This window comes from Oncorhynchus clarkii, chromosome 21 (genome assembly GCF_045791955.1).
Source record: "Oncorhynchus clarkii lewisi isolate Uvic-CL-2024 chromosome 21, UVic_Ocla_1.0, whole genome shotgun sequence".
NCBI classification, from domain to species: Eukaryota; Metazoa; Chordata; class Actinopteri; order Salmoniformes; family Salmonidae; genus Oncorhynchus; species Oncorhynchus clarkii.
This window is the reverse complement of record NC_092167.1, coordinates 11,790,019-11,812,465: the sequence shown is the minus strand read 5'-3', so window position 1 is coordinate 11,812,465 and position 22,447 is coordinate 11,790,019. Positions and strand designations below refer to the sequence as shown.

General features: G+C 43.1%; 1 protein-coding gene across 13 annotated transcripts in view; it reads left to right on the top strand.

Moving 5' to 3' along the window:
• LOC139378533 (protein phosphatase 1 regulatory subunit 12A-like) overlaps window positions 1–9,918 on the top strand; it is a 62,957-nt gene extending 53,039 nt beyond the window's left edge. For 6 of the 13 annotated variants that reach the window (XM_071120799.1, XM_071120803.1, XM_071120791.1 and 3 more), the window contains 6 exons: window positions 32–146; window positions 273–377; window positions 503–550; window positions 5,354–5,404; window positions 6,299–6,518; window positions 8,200–9,917. In XM_071120799.1, coding sequence (XP_070976900.1) covers window positions 32–146; window positions 273–377; window positions 503–550; window positions 5,354–5,404; window positions 6,299–6,439 — 460 coding nt within the window. In that variant the 3' untranslated portion in view covers window positions 6,440–6,518; window positions 8,200–9,917. Of the gene's footprint in view, window positions 1–31; window positions 147–272; window positions 378–502; window positions 551–5,353; window positions 5,405–6,298; window positions 6,546–8,199 lie in introns of all 13 variants that reach the window. The other 7 variants (XM_071120795.1, XM_071120800.1, XM_071120801.1 and 4 more) reach the window with 4 other exon arrangements.
• The last annotated feature ends 12,529 nt before the right edge of the window (window positions 9,919–22,447 follow it).

Below are 22,447 nucleotides of genomic sequence, written 5' to 3'. Positions count from 1 at the left end.
AGCTAAGTGTCCATGTTTTTACTCTGTTCAGGAATGAGAGCAGCACTTCCTCTTCTGACCGCTATGACCACCTGGGTAGCCGTGGCGAGGGTCGCAGGTCATTCTCAAGCAGGCTGGACCGAGACGATAGCACTGACTACAAGAAGGTACTGGAGCTCCCAGACACTCACCTTCTACCTTAGTTAAAATCACACCAGACTCAATGACAACACCATAGAAATAGTCACATTTTCCCTGTGAAGTAACTTTTTTCTGACTGTTTTTCCTCTCAGCTTTATGAGCAGATCCTAGCTGAGAATGAGAAGCTGAAGTCCCAGTTACGTGACACAGACCTGCAGCTGAATGACTTGAAGCTACAGCTGGAGAAGGCCACACAGGTGAGGCACTGTGGCCAGGCTGCACTGTACAGTTGGGAAATTAGCATGTAGCATTAGGATCACTCATTGTGAATAAATAGGACTTCCACGCTAACTGTGGGTTACCGACGTTGCTTCTATTACAGAGGCAGGAGCGCTTTGCTGACCGGTCGCAGCTTGAGATGGAGAAAAGGGTAATGATTTATTGTTTTATGTGTTAATGTTTTTAACTTCATTCATTTGTTTGGTAAAATGATTAACTTACAAAACTGAGTTGTATGAATGAAAGGCACTTACAAATAAAATTATTATTGGTTTGAACTGAATTGGTATTGGTAGTGGTTAACAGTGTGGTAATCAATGCCAACTGGTTTATGTCTGAAGGTTACAAGCAGGCCTCAATTTCAGCTGGGTGGTATGGTCTTATAAACCTGACTACTTTCTCCAGTCTACTGCCTCTCCTGCTGGCTGGCTCACCATGCCCGTATATTTGGCTGGGGGGGCGTGCAACCCCACCCAAGCACGAGCTGCCTACCTTCTCACACGTGTTTTTGTACATTTTTAGCCAGTGTGTGGTCACTTTTTCTCCATGGTTGTTCTTTTTGACGAGTGTGTGTGTGTGTGATAGCGAGTACACATGATGGATTGTTTCAATGTAAATGTGTTATCTTACGCATGTGCTTTTTGCCATTCTTTTTGGAAAGTGTTCACTCACATCACCTTAACGACTGACACAAATGTATGGGGTCAATTTCACGCCATATGTATTGAATTCAAATAAAAATAAAACATGAACATGAAAAATAAAGTTGACAATGTAAACATATTTTGGAGGACGGGTGAAATAATGGATTTTGAAATCAAAAACCAAGCAATTGAAGGCAAAATATATACAGTCGTGTCAAAGTTTTGAGAATGACACAAATATTAATTTACTCAGGTTGCTGCTTCAGTGTCTTCAGATATTTGTCAGTTACTATGGAATACTGAAGTATAATTACAAGCATTTCATAAGTGTCAAAGGCTTTTATTGACAATTACATGAAGTTGATGCAAAGAGTCAATATTTGCAGTGTTGACCCTTCTTTTTCAAGACCTCTGCAATCCGCCCTGGCATGTTGTCAATTAACTTCTGGGCCACATCCTGACTGATGGCGGCCCATTCTTGCATAATCAATGCTTGGAGTTTGTCAGAATGTGTGCGTTTTTGTTTGTCCCACCCACCTCTTGAGGGTTGACCAAGTTCTCAATGGGATTAAGGTCTGGGGAGTTTCCTGGCCATGGACCCAAAATATCGATGTTTTGTTCCCCGAGCCACTTACTTATCACTTTTGCCTTATGGCAAGGTGCTCCATCATGCTGGAAAAGGCATTGTTCGTCACCAAACTGTTCCTGAATGGTTGGGAGAAGTTGCTCTCGGAGGATGTGTTGGTACCATTCTTTATTCATGGCTGTGTTCTTAGGCAAAATTGTGAGTGAGCCCACTCCCTTGGCTGAGAAGCAACCCCACACATAAATGGTCTCAGGATGCTTTACTGTTGGCATGAGACAGGACTGATGGTAGCGCTCACCTTGTCTTCTCCGGACAAGCTTTTTTCCAGATGCCCCAAACAATCGTAAAGGGGATTCAACAGAGAAAATGACTTTACCCCAGTCCTCAGCAGTCCAATCCCTGTACCTTTTGCAGAATATCAGTCTGTCCCTGATGTTTTTCATGGCTTCTTTGCTGCCCTTCTTGACACCAGGACATCCTCCAAAAGTCTTCGCCTCACTGCGTGCAGACGCACTCACACCTGCCTGCTGCCATTCCTGAGCAAGCTCTGTACTGGTGGTATCCTGCAGGTGAATCAACTTTAGGATATGGTCCTGGTGCTTGCTGGACTTTCTTGGGCGCCCTGAAGCCTTCTTCACAACAATTGAAACGCTCTCCTTGAAGTTCTTGATTATCCGATAAATAGTTTAGGTGCAATCTTACTGGCAGCAATATCCTTGCATGTGAAGCCATTTTTGTGCAAAGCAAAAAGGAAACCATGATTGACAGAGGAAGAACAATGATTCCCTAGCACCACCCTCCTTTTGAAGCTTCCTGTCTGTTATTCAACCTCAATCAGCATGACAGAGTGATCTCCAGCCTTGTCCTCGTCAACACTCACACCTGTGTTAACGAGAATCACTTACATGATGTCAGCTGGTCCTTTTGTGGCAGGGCTGAAATGCAGTGGAAAGGTTTTTGGGGATTCAGTTCATTTGCATGGCAAAGGGGGACTTTGCAATTAATTGCAATTCATCTGATCACTCTTCATAACATTCTGGAGTATATGCAAATTTCCATCATACAAACTGAGGCAGCAGACTTTGTGAAAATTAATATTTGTCATTCTCAACTTTTGGCCACGGCTGTAGAATTGTAAACACAAATAATGCATCAAAAGCAAAAACCCGAAACTTTTATATATTATACATATTTTATCTAACTACTTAGGTAAACATATGAATTACCTGTCGAACCATTTGCCAACACCTGCGCTGAACTTTGTCTGACAGATGGTTTGCCATTAAATGAATTAGATAGACATGCTTCTAATATCTGTACATTATTGACCTGTGACTGACAGTTTGAAGTACGTTAGCTAAAACCCTAAAACGATGTCATCAGACTGTCTACTTAAGTAGACAATAGGGGGAAAAAGCCTGTATCATGTTCATTGATTGTGGTAAGACGAACCGTCACTCCAAAACTAGTGGACCAATGGAGACTTCTCTACGCCTTCCTCTAAACCCCTCCTTTCACGGAAAAATAATGCGCAACTTGCATTCGAAAAGACTGGCAGTGAAAGCAAAGAAACAGACATCGAAAGCAAAGATACGAGTAGTGTAACCAAAGGGTAGGACATGCAGGCAAGACCGTAGGCAAAATCTATTCAATACGATTGGTTGCTGGGAAAGTTTAACCGAAAACTATTTTTGTATTCGTTTGAAAATATTTAAAAAAATACTTTGTCATTAAGTTTTGCTCTCGCTTTAAAATGATTTGCTTACAAGTTTTGGGGTTTTGCTTTTAATGTATTATTTTTGTTTACAATTATATTTTATTTGTTTTGGTTTTTGATTTCAAAATCCATTATTTCACCCGTCCTCAAACATGTTTACATTCTCAACTATTTTTCATGTTCATGATTTATTTTATTTTAAATTCAAAACATATGGTGTGAAATTGACCCAATAGAAACATCACCTTAACGACAACAGGCACATGTAGTTCGCATGGTGGCCAAGAAAAAAAGTTTATCCTGATCTCCAACCATCTTCCATGAATGATTTACTCATACCCTAATCTATTGCTTTAGTTTGCTTATTAAAGTCCATGTTGTCACCGGATTTTAGATGACCTTCCCTTGATCTCCTTCCCCTGGCGTTCCCTAAAGTCCGCATACCTCCAAACCTTCACAGCTTGGGTCTGCCTTTGTAAGCGAAGCCAACTGCTTCTTTAATTTTAGCTTTATTGGCCCTGCCAGTATGGCTGACATTACCCATGAGTCATTTCATGAACGTGTCATGTTTAGATAACCACATCAGGAGAAGATGGGACATGCAGCACTAGACATGTTAGGTCTTTTTTAGATTAGATGTTAGGTCTTTCTGATGCTTCACAATCATGCGAGTGCACCTCACCCACTTTCCTCTCGCCTCTGTCGCTCTTCATGAAGCTCCTCAACCTGCGTCTGTTATCTGACGTTCACACCTCATCTCCACAGTCACTTTATTGGATATAACTGCAGCTAGGTTTTACTATCAGACAGTGTCAATTTAGATTTCGTCTTTGTTTTAGTCATAAAATACCTTTTTAGGCTTAGTCACATTTTAGCCACACAAGTCGGTGCATTTTCTTCTATTAAATAATGAATATGTCGACTACCTCTGACATTAATTGTGGCAGATTGTAACTAATGCCAGGCACTATTAACCATATAGGCTATAAAGCCTTTGCTACAGGTTAAATTTACGACTGATTTTTCTCCCCATCATAACCGTAAAGGGGGGTAAGTAAGTGGTTTCTTGAAAAGGGGAGAATTTAAGCTTTCCATAAATGTCAGAAGTATTACCATACTCCTAATATTCAACAAATAGCATTCGTTTGTCCCATAGGAAAAATGGAACCACTTGCATTCGCGCATCGCTGCGCGTGAGCGGCAACACAGATGAATAATAACGCAAAGGGGAAAATGGAGGTTCTGATGTGATCAAAGCAAAAATAGCCAACATGAAAGTGAGTAAACATGACTTGTAACTAAGCTCAACTAGAACAGTAAAGTGTCCTGGCACCTGACTTCGCATCGGTTCAAAAGATTGACTTGTGATTGAAGTGGCGTGGGTAGCTGTGGGAGGAGAGCTGGGTGGATCAGCTCAATCAGACCGTGCAACTGAAAGATGTCAATTCTACAAACATGTCCAATCCTAAACATGTATGCTTCAGAATATTTCATGCAGTCCTCTCATTGGCAGAATTGGCATCCTTCATGTTCCGTGGTCTGCAGCTGATTTGAGTTGATCTGCCCAGCTCCCACACAGCTCCAGGCAGTCACTTCAGTCACTCGACAATCTTTTGAACTGATGCGAAGCCAGGTGACACTTGACTGTCGAATGTTGCGGCTTTAGCGCCGTGGTCCGCATGTCATGCCAAATTAAATGTCCATTAGTGTCACATTTTCGTTGACTAAAATGAAAGTAATTGGTGATAGTTATCCCCACCATGGAATCTCGTCTCGTTATCGTCAGTTTTAGTCAGGAAAAATATTGTTGATGAAATGAGCACTGCTATCAGAGCCAGAGTCACTCGAGGCTGTAACAGCCGAGCTGCGGAGCCGAGGTGTGAGGTAACATAACTGAAGCAGTTTGTGGGAGCCTGTATGCGGTGGTTGTCTTGTGTGGTGTTTTCTATGCTCGTCTCCCTCTTCTTTAAACCTGGGGTTAACATCTGTTTGTCCCCCTCCCTGCAGGAAAGAAGAGCTCTAGAAAGGAAGATCTCTGAGATGGAGGAGGAACTCAAGGTACTGTCTTATGTGACTGGGCCCTCGATGTATGTTGTTGGGTGTAAGGCCCTATTTTTGTGCAGGGCACCAGAAGGTTTTGAGTGACATAATTGCATATTGCCCCTTTAAGATCAGGAACAGCAGTCAATATTCCAATGTTAAACATACTGTATACTTTAGCTGGACCACTAGTGTGGACCAATGTGAGGAGGGCCAGAGGCAATTCAATGTCCCGTTTGATAAACTCTGGTGCTGTGAATTATAGCATTGTAGATGTATAACGTAACAATCCTAACTGACAGTCAGCATAGTGCTGTTGTCACTGTAAACTCCCCAGTGTTTGATTTGAGCCCCCAGTGTATCCTATCTGTGGTGTGTATTCTGTGTGTGTGCGCGTGCGTGTTCAGTATTGCCACATTTTGGGATGCTCTATGTTGACGTAACTCGTAAACCCTTCTAACTAAGGAGATTGGATGTTCTCAGAAACAGGGCAACAAAATAAACAAGTGTTTTCCTTCTTCCCAGCACTGCCATAATGTAGTGACTATTTCTAGGTCATAGGCAGCCCAGCGACCATATCGGTCTTCCTCTCTCTCTCTCTATTCTACTCTGCTACTATAGATTGGCGTCTCTACTACATGCCAGCCTGCTTGGAAAGCACTTGTCATTCCTCCAGTTCCAAACTCTGTCCCATTTTCCTAACAATCTCCTTTGTCTGTTTTGTCTTCTTTGCCCCTTCTTCTTATCCTTTCTATAATTTGTATTGGCCCCCCTTGTCTTCCATTATTTCTCTCCCTTCTGGTACACTCTCCCATCTCCCACTTTGCTCTGCCCTCTGCTGGTTTGACTCTCTCGCTCTCCCTTCTCTCTCGCTCTCCCCCTCTCTCTCCCTGTGTTGTGGTTTTCCTGCAGAACCTCCCAGAGGTAAAGCAGGTTCAGGCCCTGCGTCAGGTCAAGGAGCGGCTGCAGGCAGAGAACAGGGCCCTGGCCCGCGTGGTGGTCAAGCTCTCCCAGTCAGCCTGCAGCCAGCTGCCCCCCTCCGTGGACCTGTAGCCCTGCCCAACCGCTCCTCCTCACCCCCTCACCCTCCCTTCTCATGCTCCATTCGTGCTCCGACCTCACCCATAGACAGGCAGGTCCCCAGCCGCCCAACTACAAGGTTATCTCCTCCCCCTACCTCCCCTGTCCCCTCTGGTTTTCATATTGGGGAGTGTGTTTTGACTGGGCACTTTCCATTTGCAGGACCTATAGTTCACAGTATAGTTAAATGTTATTTTCAGTCAGGTAAGTATATATTCAGGTGTTAATTTTCATATAAGCAAATATACTACTTTATTGTTAGTGCAGCACCTGAAGTATAAATATTGGACTACATGATTAGGTCTTTATTCAATTGATTTTACTAGATAATTTGATATACTGTAAAGGAGAGTGCCCCATTTTGTTCTTTCCCCCCAGTGTGCAGTCTTGAAGTCTTTATCAGGGAGTGCCGTTGTTTCGTTCGGCTGGTTTCTGGCTTTGCATGACGTGGCTTCCTTTTAGCGTCAAATGGCGGACATATTTTTTTTATGGAGGACGGACACATTTCCTTTCCCCTCAGTGTCTTTCTCCAGTCCCACTCCCATTTCAATTGAGTCTTTATAGATGACATCAACCCAGCTTTGAGACTGGGTCACCCCCAATACTGCAGGTTTACACTTGGTCTTATTTAATTTCCCAGTGACCTAGACATATTCATTTGGCTCTTGCTCATGATTTCAATTTCCATTACATGCCATAAGAAGCTCCGGTTGGTTGATTGTCATCTGTAATATAATGCCTTTATAGTTTTGCGGTGAACAGTTTTACGTTTTGCTCTTGATCTCCCTGGATGTTCAGTTGTTTCCTATGTGAATGCTGAAGTGTTTCAAGAGACCCTGGGCAATCTGCCATGGTTGCACTGCCCCAGGCAATGCTGGACTGCATGGCTTCATGAATCTGCTTAGCCCAGTATGGATTTAATTGATATTGAGGGAATTATATTTGGGAATGAAAATCTGACTCATTGTGATTAGTTATATTTTCATTTGTCAAACAAACTGGGTAGTATTTCGTAGTTCTCTCGTAATATTACCCACTTAATCCACAACACTTTGGCATCACACTGATGACTAGTTCAAGTTTATTTCAGACTAAACTCACAAACTGTGACCAAGATGACAGGCAGTGGTGTAGTTATGTTGGTGAATAACATAACTACTGGCATTGTATTAAGGCAGAGATGTAGTAATGCCATTTTTCATATAGCAGTTAGTTTGGAAATTTGGTTCAGGGCAGAAATGGGTATTGGGTGGGTACTGACTGCGAGATGGCGTTAGCTTTACACTTGATAAGTCTACCTCACAAAGACAAATAGAAAAACTGAAGGATTGCAGAGGCATTATTTGATGCTGCAACAGTGAGTTGTCGCTCATGCCTTTTTTTTTTTTGTTGTCCTGTATGCTTCAAACAAAGGTGCACTGTTTGTGCTGCCAGGATTTATGCTGTGTATTTGCCGAGTGTTGTATTCCTGGCTGCCAGTGGAGCCGTTTCTCCTGTTCTGCATGGCTATTTAGCAGAAACTTTGGACTGGGGTGTGCTTGCTCCATTCTCAGCAAAGAATATAAAGACGAGGGGGAAAAAAAGTGGTTGAGACTGGCTTGTCAAAGATGCTGATGACACACACTGCAATTAACAGTTTCTGGAACTGGGCTGACTGGTGAACCTCAACGTGTTTCTATGGTGACATGTCTCTAAGACCGTTTCCCCCTCTCTCTCTTTTTGTTCTCTTCCAGACGCTACCAGACTTGAAATCAGACAACCAGAGACTAAAGGATGAGAACGGAGCTCTTATTCGAGTCATTAGCAAGCTTTCCAAGTAGAACAGGACCCCCTGCCCCCTTGCGCCCGCCCACTCCTCCATGGCAGTGACTAATGGAATTGCAACTTTTAGGTATTAATTGCAAGAGACATCCGCAACAAGACTCCTTCTCAGCTCTTCTATGCCTCGCTCCTCTCCCACCACCACAGCGTCCTCCATGTCCTCCCTCTCTCCATTAGGTTATTCTCCACTTCAACCTGTGGCTGCTCTCCAGATAGAACCACTGAGTTTACATTAGCAGAGGATAGGGGTTGTGAACGGCATGTAAAAGCGTTTGCGGGCGGGGAAGCCTCAACTATTTAACCAATAAGCCTTAGTTGTACATAAAACACTTGTATCGATCTCTCGGCTGTCACAGAAGAACAGTTATTTCACACCTGATTTTATTCGTGCCACAAACCTTTATTTGATCTTTTTGTTTTCATTTCCTGTTTGTTCCTCGACCTACATACAAGGGTTGTGTGATGTGTAGTTGTCCTGTTCTTTCTGACCCCCCCCCCCCCCCCAGAAGAAGTCCTCCCAGAAGAAGTCTTCACAGCAGAAGACTTCCCAGTGGTACCCCCTGTCTTAGTACACGCAACCCCACCCCGACACACACCACACAAGCACACGCACACACACCTCTATCCACGCCACTCACCCCCTTTCCATTTCTGTACCTTTGTGTGTCTCCCTCAGAGGTAAATGGAATTATCGCTTTACAGAACAGGTGGACTTGGTGGAATTTAAGCTTTCACTGTATGTGCAATATGCATTTATTTCTAATAAAAATGCTTTAATGATGAGTCCATCACTAGTAGGATTTTCACTCCTCCTCCATCTTTCCATCGCTCACCCCTTTCACCGACCCTCTCCCCCCTCTTTTCTTTAAGGTTGTAGTGTAGTCGTTGGTTTATACTCTGTATTTCTCACTTCGTTTTAGCAGGTACTGAGTGATGCTGTATATACCTGTATGTATCGTTTGAGACCAGCACATGGCATGCATTTATGGTTCCCGTCTGTTACTATTAAAAATATACAAACTCCAGAGGACAAAAAAAGTGTGTTTTTAACTATTTTCTTCATTTATAGTCTAAAGACATTGGATTACCACGGGCCTCTCTCTCTTAAAGGGAATGGCTGGCAGTGTCCAGTGCTTTGTCTTTCCAGTTTTAAGTGTTCACGGTAATTGTGAGATACGAATAATATAATTGCTTCACTACATTTCACACATTGTATTCAGTATCTTTGGATGAGTGCTGTTCATTTTCTTTTCAGTTGTTTTTTTAAGCTGTAGTATTAGCCAAGGTGTTGTCACTAAAAGATCTTAGGTATTGCTAACCCAGTCCTTTTTTACAATGTCTACATGCACTGTCAATGCCATGTGAGGAGTATTTGATGTCAGCCACCATCAAATAAAGTCCCTGCATCAAACACATTTTCTGCATTTCAGTGGCCTTTTTAAGGATACTGTAGTAAAGAAAACGTTGCTGTAGTTGGACTGTTGGCCATCTCCTCTTTTGGTTTACATTGCTGTTTTTCCTTTTTAAATTTCCCATCTTGTAAAATAGGCGTGTGGCTTCATACATGCGAGCTGTGCTGTGACTACCAACCACTGAAGAGTTCATTAAAAATAAACTTGTACATTGTAAAGCCCTTGTGTTGGCTATTTTATTCTTGTCATTCATTAAATTGTACACTTGACGGTGACTATAGGCCTTCGGGGATGCTAACCTGTCACTTCTCTGTGAATGGTTTCTGTCTCGGCCTCTTTCTGCAGTGATACCTCCATTGCACAGCAGAAACATGTTACGAGAATGGTTTCTTGGGTCGTCTCTGCTGTGTTATGAACGTCCCCAATTCCAACAACTGGCTAAAGCTGTGGAGGACCTTCAAAGATGTCCATGTTGTCTGTCAACTACCTGTATTTTATTTAGGACAAACGAGTGTGCATGTTTTTAGAAATAACAAGGCCTACTTATTCATGTTTCCCAATAAAATGTTCAAGTTAGTTTTAACCCACATTGAATGGAAACACCTAGCTCAGCAGTGGAGAGCCCAACAACCATGCTCCTCTAGGCCTACATCCACCACCACCTCAGGTCAGTTTGTTTTAACCCACATTGAATGGAAACGCCCAGCTTAGCAGTGGAGAGCCCAACAACCATGCTCCTCTAGGCCTACATCCACTACCACCTCAGGTCAGTTTGTTTTAACCCACATTGAATGGAAACACCCAGCTCAGCCAGGGAGAGCCCAACAACCATGCTCCTTTAGGCCTACATCCACCACCACCTCAGGTCAGTTTGTTTTAACCCACATTGAATGGAAACACCCAGCTCAGCCGTGGAGAGCCCAACAACCATGCTCCTCTAGGCCTACATCCACCACCACCTCAGGTCAGTTTGTTTCACCTGCAATAATAGGGATGTGATTTAGACCCATGTCAACCATGGATTAGTTTCTCCTGGCCCATAGATTACTTTCAGGGTGAGGAACCATCTAACCTCGTCCCCAGGGCTATTGCAAATATAATCTTGGAATGTCAACGATTGAAAGTTGGACTTGATGAGAGTGACTATACTGAGTGAAGTATTTCATTGAATTTTTGCGAATCACATGATGAGGTTAGGGGTGTGATTTGTCACCACAGCAGTTCAGGATATTAACACAGCAGTTTAGGCGAATTAACATAGCAGGTTAGGAAAGGGGTTAGGGTTAAGCTAATGCTATAGTTGTCAGCTGTTGTCCCCGACGCGACTGCTAGATGGAGCTGTAAGCCTAAGTCGACTCCCTCTAGCCTCAACAGTAGAAATGTAAACAAACCATCTGGCCACAATCATGTCTGTTTTAGGATACTCCATTATTGCAATAGACCCGCTCATACAGAGTAATTGCTATGTTGAATCACCATTCTTATATTGTATGCTACCTTCTATAAGACAATTTCGATCTTTATGTCCGAGAAGGGTGCTTTAGACCCATTTTAGAGGAGCGGGAATACCTTGAATAAAATTATCCCAATAATCTTGAGCTGGGTGTTGTCACTAGTGTTGGAGCTACAAATGATTGTCACTCCTGTGCTTGTGTTACAGTAATGCGCCCTCATCTGCCCTGGAGTGTTGTAACTGGTTCAGGAGCTTAATGTTGAGCTCTAGAACTGCATCGTGGGAAATGTAGTTTATAAACACCTTGCGGACCACCAGCCTAAATTGGGACCTATCACCGGGAAACATCCAGTGGTGTGGAGATATTTCACCAGAGGACAACTTGGCATTTGACCAGGAAATGCAGTTGATGAGCCAGACAGACACTTCCTGGCCCACAACGGCTGGGTGATGTCAGATGACCCCTTGACGAACTTTGCAGAGCCAGGTCAGCTGATAGTTCAGTAGTATTAGGTTACAGGTCAGCTGATAGTTCAGTAGTATTAGGTTCCAGGCCAGCTGCTAGTGCTGTTGTAACTGTGGTCTAGTTTCGGCCTGTAATTGTCATATCCAGTCTATACCAAAAGGGGGTGGTAAAGATGGACCTTTCCCTGAGAAATGTGACTCTTTCGTTTTAGATATCATTGATATTTCTAACTCTTCATCCCTGTCTGGCTCTACCTTGTACCTGAGGGGAGAGCTGATCTGCTGGGGAGACAGCCTCAAGCTGTGCTGCTGACAGGAGAGCTAATCTGCTGGGGAGACAGCCTGAAGCTGTGCTGCTTAGGGGAGAGCTGATCTGCTGGGGAGACAGCCTGAAGCTGTGCTGCTGACGGGAGAGCTGATCTGCTGGGGAGACAGCCTGAAGCTGTGCTGCTGAGGGGAGAGCTGATCTGCTGGGGAGACAGCCTGAAGCGGTGCTGCTGATAGGAGAGCTGATCTGCTGGGGAGACAGCCTGAAGCTGTGCTGCTGAGAGGAGAGCTGATCTGCTGGGGAGACAGCCTGAAGCTGTGCTGCTGAGAGGAGAGCTGATCTGCTGGGGAAACAGCCTGAAGCTGTGCTGCTGAGGGGAGAGCTGATCTGCTGGGGAGACAGCCTGAAGCTGTGCTGCTGAGGGGAGAGCTCATCTGCTGGGGAGACAGCCTGAAGCTGTGCTGCTGAGGGGAGAGCTCATCTGCTGGGGAGACAGCCTGAAGCTGTGCTGCTGAGGGGAGAGCTCATCTGCTGGGGAGACAGCCTGAAGCTGTGCTGCTGAGGGGAGAGCTCATCTGCTGGGGAGACAGCCTGAAGCTGTGCTGCTGAGGGGAGAGCTCATCTGCTGGGGAGACAGCCTGAAGCTGTGCTGCTGAGGGGAGAGCTCATCTGCTGGGGAGACAGCCTGAAGCTGTGCTGCTGAGGGGAGAGCTCATCTGCTGGGGAGACAGCCTGAAGCTGTGCTGCTGAGGGGAGAGCTCATCTGCTGGGGAGACAGCCTGAAGCTGTGCTGCTGAGGGGAGAGCTCATCTGCTGGGGAGACAGCCTGAAGCTGTGCTGCTGAGGGGAGAGCTCATCTGCTGGGGAGACAGCCTGAAGCTGTGCTGCTGAGGGGAGAGCTCATCTGCTGGGGAGACAGCCTGAAGCTGTGCTGCTGAGGGGAGAGCTCATCTGCCAAAGCCTCTACCCCTTCACTTTACCCTTCCCATCTCTCGCCCTCTTCTTCTCTATCTACAACCTCACTCTTTCTCCCTGCCCAAAATTGCCTATGTGTGCCCTGGTGTGTGTGGTGTGGCTGTGCTGTATGTAGTACATGCTGGAGAGAACTCGCAAGTTGAAGCCAGACCTGTATATGGTGGCTGAGCTGTTCACGGGCAGCGAGGAGCTGGACAATGTCTTTGTCACTAGACTGGCCATTACCTCCCTCATCACAGGTAAGAGCCTGGGAAATGCACAAATGGCACATAATCTATAGCCTGACTGCCAGTCTATTTGTGAAATCAAGCCAACTCCTTGACAATTAGGAAATGAGTTGAGCATTGGAGTGGACCAGAGCACATACAGATCTGGGACCAGGCTACATAATCTGGTAGAAATGGAAAAATAAGTGTTCACTGTTTCTGTTTTTCTTCAACAGTTGGGTATTGCCTTTGTTCATGGTATATTGATACACATGAAATTAAATACATCTGCAATTGATTGTCTCTTGGCTAAAAGGGACTGTTGGTGGTAATATTAGAAGTGAACTATGAATAAATTGACAGATTCATTCAGCTCGAGTGAGTTTTCTTATTAATGACCATATTGGCTATAACCATTTGCCTGTTTTATCTAGTTGCTACAATAACAATCTCTCTCGTCTCTATGTCTGTCTCTGTTCCTCAGAGGCCAGGAGTGCAGGAGACAGTCACGAGGAGGGTAGGCTGGTCCACACGTTTGGTGGAGAGCCTGTGGGCTCGTTCGTTCAGCCCAGCCTCAGACGTCTAGTGCCCTCTTGCCCATGCCATGTTCCTCGACGTTACCCATGACAATGATATGGTCCAATTCACAAACCTATCAATATAACTTCTTGTAACCCCTACTGCCTCTGATCTGGCAGAATCACTGTATTTGTGAATGTTGGAGTGTGCCCCTGTTTGTCAATTTAAAAAGCAACAAAAAAATGGTGTTTGCTTAATGTGAGGAATTTGATGCATAGCTTTTACTTTTACTCAAGTATAAAGTTTTTTTCCACCAATGTACAAAATCTTTAAAAAAGAGGTGGTGGTTCTGGAGGCCAGGACTGTGGAGAGGATCGGACCGCTGTGTCAAACCAGAAAGACGGGAACGGCATCAAGTCTGCCGAAGAAAACTGTAGAGATCAGAGAACACATCCAGGTAACATGAGAACAGCACCATAGAATTACAACTTTACCTCCCAGCTAGGGTTACAGGCATTTCTCTATATGCCTGGCATGTGATTGTACACAATGGGCAATTTTAGTTTATAAGGCATGAGAACCCGGGGTTTATTGTGTGATAATTAAGGGCTGTTCTTAGACCTGATGTTTTGTGCTTGGGTCACTTCAGTCTATACACATGTACAAGAGTAATATTCCTTTTAAAGGCACTGCCAGTACCATTATTTCTACTGGAACTGGCCAGCAACATGATAGCAAGATTGTGAAGCATGCTGATGTCACTGGTGAGGGCCGCAGTGAATTTGTTAAGCAGACTAAATTTGAACAGCTCACTCTGGTAGTGTGATATTGTTCAGGTAAGAATACACTGTCCTATTGAGATTGTCCCAGGTACCCTATGTATCAAGTGTTGAAGAAGGAGTGGCCCGTGTGTCCATGTAATATGATCTAAATGGGTCGTAAATCATCACGCCTACTCTGAGACAAATGATACACATGGCCTGTGGGTGACAAGTCATGGCTCATCCTATATAACTACTGCTGTACTCAGTTTCTATTCATATACGGTCTATGCACATTACACACCATACATACACTGAGTATACCAAACATTATATATGTATATACACACACACATATACAGTACCAGTCAAAAGTTTGGACACCTACTCATTCAAGAGTTTCTTTATTTTTACTACATTGTAGAATAATAGTGAAGACATAAAAACTATGAAATAACATGGAATCATGTAGTAACCAAAAAAGTGTTAAACAAATCAAAAAGTATATTTTATGTTTGAGATTTTGAAAGTATCCACCCTTTACCTTGACAGCTTTGCACACTGCATTCTCTCCAACAGCTTCATGAGGTAGTCACCTGGAATGTGTTTGTGGAATTTCTTTCCTTAAAGCATTTGAGCCAATCAGTTGTGTTGTGACAACTTGGTATACAGAAGATATCCCTATTTGGTAAAAGACCAAGTCCATTTTATGGCAAGAACAGCTCAAATAAGCAAACAGAAACGACAGTCCATCATTACTTTAATTAAGACATGGTCAGTCAATCCAGAACATTTCAAGAACTTTGAAAGTTTCTTGAAGTGCAGTCGCAAAAACCATCAAGCTCTCAATGATGACCGCCACAGGAGTTACCTCTGCTGCAGAGGATAAGTTCATTAGAGTTACCAGCCTCTGAAATTGCAGCCCAAATAAATGTTCAAGTAACAGACATCTCAACATCAACTTTTCAGAGGAGACCTCGTGAATCAGGCCTTCATGGTTGAATTGCTGCAAAGAAACCACTACTAAAGGACACCAATAAGAAGCCAATAAACATGAGAAATGGACATTAGTCCGGTGCAAATCAGTCTTTTTGTGGGGAGTAGGTGAACGGATGATCTCACATGTGTAGTTCCCACCGTGAAGAATGGAAGAGGAGGTGTGATGGTTTAGGGGTGCTTTGCTGGTGACACTGTCAGTGATTTATTTAGCATTCAAGGCACACTTAACCAGCATGGCTACCACAGCATTCTGCAGCGATACACCATCCCACCTGGTTTAAGCTTAGTGGGACTATCATTTGTTTTTCAACAGGACAATTACCCAACACATCTCCAGGCTGTGTAAGGGCTATTTGACCAAGAAGGAAAGTGATGGAGTGCTGCATCAGGTGACTTGGCCTCCAATCACCCGACCTCAAACCCAATTGATATGGTTTGGGATGAGTTAGACCGCAGAGTGAAGGAAAAGCAGCCAACAAGTGCTCAGCGTGTGGGAACTCCTTCAAGACTGTTGGAAAAGCATTCCAGGTGAAGCTGGTTGAGAGAATGTCAAGATTGTTCAAAGCTGTCATCAAGACAAAGGGTGGCTACTTTGAAGAATCAAAAATCGAAAAATATATTTTGATTTAACACTTTTTTTGGTTACTAGTACAAATAAAGAAAAACCCATTAATGTGTAGGTGTCCAAACTTTTGACTGGTACTGTATATAAATTCCGGCGACTGATATTACTCGTTCTGATATTTCTTATTTTTTTAAAATTTCTTTATAAACTTTTGGTATTATGTTTGTATAAGCATTTTGCTGCACCTGCGATAACATCTGCAAATTTGTGTACGCGACCGATACATTTTTATCTAATTTGAAGTACAACTTACAAACTGTAGTTTCCTATTGAGAGTTAGAATGGTAGAAAACACAAGGTGCAGTTTTGAAACTTGGTTGTGCATCAGCAATTTGCCTCTTGTTATATGTTACTCATTGACAGGCACTCAATTAGCCCATGTCAGTTAACATTTTTGTTAAATTGGTCTAGTTAGTCTAGCCAGCTATTTAAATTTGTTGTAATCATGGCCGAATTACCGACCGGGAACGCTGGGCACGTGCCCAGGGGCCCAGACCTCCAGGGGGGCCCCCATTGAGTTTCTTAGTCACTCTCATTCAGGTATCATATTAACATGGCATAAGTAATGTCAACATATGTAGAATTGCTGGAAAATAGCTTTTAAAACTGCAAAAAATGTCTCCCCAACCCATGGCAAAATGTGTAGAATTTCAGGTAATTAGCTCCTAAACAGTAACAACAACAAAAGTTATGTAAAGCAAACGTATGGGTTTTCCTTTTGTTAATAAAATAACTTTGTTGCGAACAGATCCATCTGTGTGTATTAAATTAGAGTTTTTATTCCCAGTACTGAGTTAATATGTAGCGGCTAATCATTTAGTCCTGAACAGAACCATTATTTTTTCATTCCGTACCACTGTTCCAACCAGCAACCCCTAGTTGAACACACTGGCCTAGTTAAATAAAGGTATAACATTTTTTACAAAAATGGGTTTATGTCTTTCCTTTCTGTTCCTTTTTTAACCTGTGATTATTATTATTTTTTACATTTAGCTCATTAAATTACTTCACCCATCAGTGCTGATAAAGCAGGCATGCAAGTTATTTGCATATGTGATGGACAGACAAGTGTAGCCTATGACGCAAGATGGGACTGAAATGTTACGGGTGGAGAGAGAGGGTTGAGGAGGAGGCTTGAAGCGCTGGGCATCTTGTTATGACATGCATTATCTTAATTGGGTCCACAGTATTATAACTAGGAGGAGCGGCTTCTATGGATGAACTTTGAATGTCCTTTGAGCTAGCTGCTAGCTAAAAAAAAAAACTTGTGTGAAAAAGTGTCACCAGAATTCAAAAACACATCTAACGATTTTGGAGTTAGTATATCCAAGTTGAAAGGTGATGACTGCGCCTATATTATTCTTAACTAGCATTGAAAAAAGTGAATCCATTCTTCTCTAGCTAATTAAAAATCTCTCCTATCTTCTGAACCACGCTTGTAACGTCAGTACAGTAGCCTATGGTAACGTCAGTACAGTAGCCTATGCGTCAGAGGGGGGAGGGGCAAGTAGCCTAAACACGCACACACTGGCAAAGATTTTCAGCTTGCAGGCAGATACTGGAATACATTTCTGAGTGACAGAGTGAGGGCTTTGCAGATGCACTTTGCTGCATTTTTTGTGGGACTAGGAACCTAAAAGAACGTGATTAACCGGTTCCCATGTTTTAAAAATAATGATTCTGTTCCGGAACAGTATGGACTACTTTCGTTTTCATTTATGTTTCTTAAAAATGTTTGTTATTTTACAGTTTTCTGTTCTGTTCCCTGAACCGGTTCCAACCCCTGATTGTATACCTAATAGGCTATGTGTTTTTAGATCGACTGAGGTGAATGAAGCTACAGCAACCAATGTGATAATGGTTGGGCTAATTTCTGCTTGCTTTTTTCTGTTCTCCGAATAGCATTTGAGAGTTCTTCAATTGTGTAGAAATGCTGTAAATGAGCTTCAACTTTCTTAAAATTCTTACATACACACACGTTTTGTTCTTCTATCCTCGTGAAGACCTAAAATGTATTTCCATTCAAAATCCTATTTTCCTTAACCCTAGCCCAAACCCTAAACCTAACTAACGCAGTACACTAACCCTAATTCTAACCCTAATCTTAAACCTAACAACAAAACTCAAAATAGCCTTTGTCCTCATGGGGACATAGGAAAGGATTTTCCTTGTTTTACTATCCTTGTGGGGACTTTGGGAGATTTTAGGTCCCCACAAGGATAGAAGAACGAACACACACACATACACATACATTGCCTTGCATCACAGTGCTAGCTGTGCTACTAGAGATTCTGGGTTCGAGTCCAGGCTCTGTCGCAGCCGTCCACGACTGAGAGACCCATGGGGTGGCAATTGGCCTAGCGTCGTCCGGGTTAGGGGAGGGTTTGGCCTGCAGGGAAGTCCTTGTCCCATTGCGCACTAGCGACTCCTGTGGCAGGCCAGGTGCAGTGTATGCTTACATGGTTGCCAGGTGCCCTGTGTATCCTCTGACACATTGGTGCGGCTGGCTTCCGGGTTAAGTGGGCATTGTGTCAAGAAGCAGTGTGGCTCTAGACCTTCGCCTCATCTGAGTCCTTACGGGAGTTGCAGCAATGGGACAAGACTGTAACTACCAATTAGATACCACAAAATTGGGAGAAAACAGAGTAAAAATGAAGAAACAAACTCACACAGTGCCTTCAGAAAGTATTCAGACCCCTTGATTTTTCCCCCACATTTTGTTACGTTACAGCCTTATTCTAAAATGGATTAAAACATACTACTCCTCAGTAATCTACTACACACAATACCCCTTTATGACAAAGTGAAAACAGGTTTTTAGACATTTTGGCAAATGTATTCAAAATAGAATCATAAATACCTTATTTACATAATTATTCAGACCCTTTGCTATGAGAGTCCAAATTGAGCTCAGGTGCTTACTGTTTTCATAGATCACCTTCGAGATGTTTCTACAACTTGTTTGGAGTCCACCTGTGGTACATTCAATTGATTGTATATGATTTGGAAAGGCACACACCTGTCTATATAGTGTCCCACTGTTGACATGTCTGTGCATGTGAGAGCAGAAATCAAGCCATGAGGTCGAAGGAATCCGTAGAGCTCCGAGACAGGATTGTGTCGAGGCACAGATCTGGAGAAGGGTACAAACAATGTCTGCAGCATTGAAGGTCCCCAAGAACACAGTGGCCTCCATAATTCTTAAATGGAAGAAGTTTGTAACCACCAAGACTCTTCCTAGAGCTGGCCACCCGGCCAAACTGAGCAGTCGGGGGAGAAGGGCAGAGCTCTAGAGTTCCTCTGTGGAGATGGGAGAACCTTCCAGAAGGACAACCATCTCTGCAGCACTCCACAAATCTGGCCTTTATGGTAGAGTGGCCAGACGGAAGGAAGCCACTCCTCAGTAAAAGGCACATGACAGCCCGCTTGGAGTTTGCCAGAAGGAACTGTTAGGGTTGCGTCAATTCGAATCTGGTATCAGAACAAGTTATGAGTTTCTGAGTCACTGATTGTATACTATGTACTTTTATTAGCTAAGCAATAAATGGCAAATGCAATTTTCGTATATACGGGTTCGCTGTAACACCACGTAGGGTGTTGGCCAGTTCTCTGTACTGCCCTAACGGTATCTTCTTTAGTAGAGACTCGGTGTAGTTTTAGACTCACTGGCCCATCGTTGACGTTGGCGCCCAGGCTGGTCCCAGCCCCACAGCGCTCCAGATGTCCGATCTGCTACTGAGTAGATTAACTCAGGTGGCCCCACACCCTGGTTGCTACATCCATTGCACAGCTCCTGTTTTTGTGTTATTCTGTATTTTCCCATCATGTTTAAGGCCCATGGCCCTAAAACTGTTGACACCCTAGATTAGTTACAAATCACACTATGCTGCACAATGTCACAAGTCACGCTATGTTGCACAATGTCTATCAATGTATTAGCCACACATAATGCTTCAATTATACTCCTAGAGTAGGGCCTTTAAACACTGTATTTTTAAAACCAAACCTCACAAGCCCCCTTTTCACACCCCTATGGGTGTGAATAAAAATTCAGCAATGAATCATATAAAAGCTACAAAGTTGAATATACAGTGGGGCAAAAAAGTATTTAGTCAGCCACCAATTGTGCAAGTTCTCCCACTTAAAAATATGAGGCCTGTAATTTACATCATAGGTACACTTCAACTATGACAGACAAAATGAGGGAAAAAAATCCTGAAAATGACATTGTAGGATTTTTAATGCATTTATTTGCAAATGATGGTGGAAAATAAGTATTTGGTCAATAACAAAAGTTTATCTCAATACTTTGTTATATACCCTTTGTTGGCAATGACAGAGGTCAAACGTTTTCTGTAAGTCTTCACACACTTTTGCTGGTATTTTGGCCCATTCCTCCATGCAGATCTCCTCTAGAGCAGTGATGTTTTGGGGCTGTTGCTGGGCAACACGGACTTTCAACTACCTCCAAAGATTTTCTATGGGGTTGAGATCTGGAGACTGGCTAGGCCACTCCAGGACCTTGAAATGCTTCTTACGAAGCCACTCCTTCATTGCCCGGGCGGTGTGTTTGGAATCATTGTCATGCTGAAAGACCCAGCCACGTTTCATCTTCAATGCCCTTGCTGATGGAAGGAGGTTTTCACTCAAAATCTCACGATACATGGCCCCATTCATTCTTTCCTTTACACGGATCAGTCGTCCTGGTCCCTTTGCAGAAAAACAGCCCCAAAGCATGATGTTTCCACCCCCATGCTTCACAGTAGGCATGGTGTTCTTTGGATGCAACTCAGCATTCTTTGTCCTCCAAACACGACGAGTTGAGTTTTTACCAAAAAGTTATATTTTGGTTTCATCTGACCATATGACATTCTCCCAATCTTCTTCTGGATCATCCAAATGCTCTCTAGCAAACTTCAGACGGGCCTGGACATGTACTGGCTTAAGCAGGGGGACACGTCTGGCACTGCAGGATTTGAGTCCCTGGCGGCGTAGTGTGTTACTGATGGTAGGCTTTGTTACTTTGGTCCCAGCTCTCTGCAGGTCATTCACTAGGTCCCCCCGTGTGGTTCTGGGATTTTTGCTCACCGTTCTTGTGTTCATTTTGACCCCACGGGGTGAGATCTTGTGTGGAGCCCCAGATCGAGGGAGATTATCAGTGGTCTTGTATGTCTTCCATTTCCTAATAATTGCTCCCACAGTTGATTTCTTCAAACCAAGCTGCTTACCTATTGCAGTTTCAGTCTTCCCAGCCTGGTGCAGGTCTACAATTTTGTTTCTGGTGTCTTTTGACAGCACTTTGGTCTTGGCCATAGTGAAGTTTGGAGTGTGACTGTTTGAGGTTGTGAACAGGTGTCTTTTATACTGAAAACAAGTTCACCAGGTGCCATTAATACAGGTAACGAGTGGAGAACAGAGGAGCCTCTTAAAGAAGTTACAGGTCTGTGAGAGCCAGAAATCTTGCTTGTTTGTAGGTGACCAAATACTTATTTTCCACCATAATTTGCAAATAAATCATTAAAAATTCTACAATGTGATTTTCTGGATTTTTTTTCTCATTTTGTCTGTCATAGTTGAAGTGTACCTATGATGAACATTACAGGCTTCATCTTTTTAAGTGGGAGAACTTGCACAATTGGTGGCTGACTAAATACTTTTTTTGCCCCACTGTACCTTCATGTACCCCATTCGATCCCACTATGTACTAGATTGGCTACCAGCCACCTAGGAACTTAAAACCCTAATTTCCCTTTTGACACCCACAAGAGTGTCATACTCAGAATACAAAGGTTAAAAGAAACACACATTTATTGTATAAAGAATAAAAAACTCTTTAACACCCTATGACTAAATCTTATACATCCAATCACACCTCTATTTTTATTAGAATATTAAAAAGCACACATCTATTTTCATTAGAAATATTTATTGTTATCCAAATCCAACCTAATAGAAACCAATACATGCATTTACACTGGCTGCTGTAGGCCAACATCAGAATCATAACTCTTCTTATCAGGATTTTCCTTACCGTCTTCATCAAGTTCCCAATGGGCTGCTTCCCGTCTATTCTCCTCAGGGACTGGATTGAGTGAATCACCCTCTCCTGTAATTTGGTTAACAAACATTTTCTCATTTGTTCTATCTGATTATATCTTTAACTTCTTTGCCTATTTGTTAGCTAGAATGTTTTTAAATTGTTATTAGTTTATTATCCAATAGGCCACATCCTATCCTAGACCACAACTTACCCTTCCCCCTTTTGATACCTGGCTCTGCCCAGGTAACAATCTTGCCTACTCTAAACAATGACTTAGGTAAGATTAGTAAATTATCCTTATGTCTGACATTATCATGTAGGAGCGCCCCTTTCATTTTCCACATGTCCAATTCTCCCTTGGGCGTCCATTCATGTCTATCCTGTATCAATTCACTGTCAAGTGTCTTATCTACTTAAAGAGGTATCTGTGCTCATTT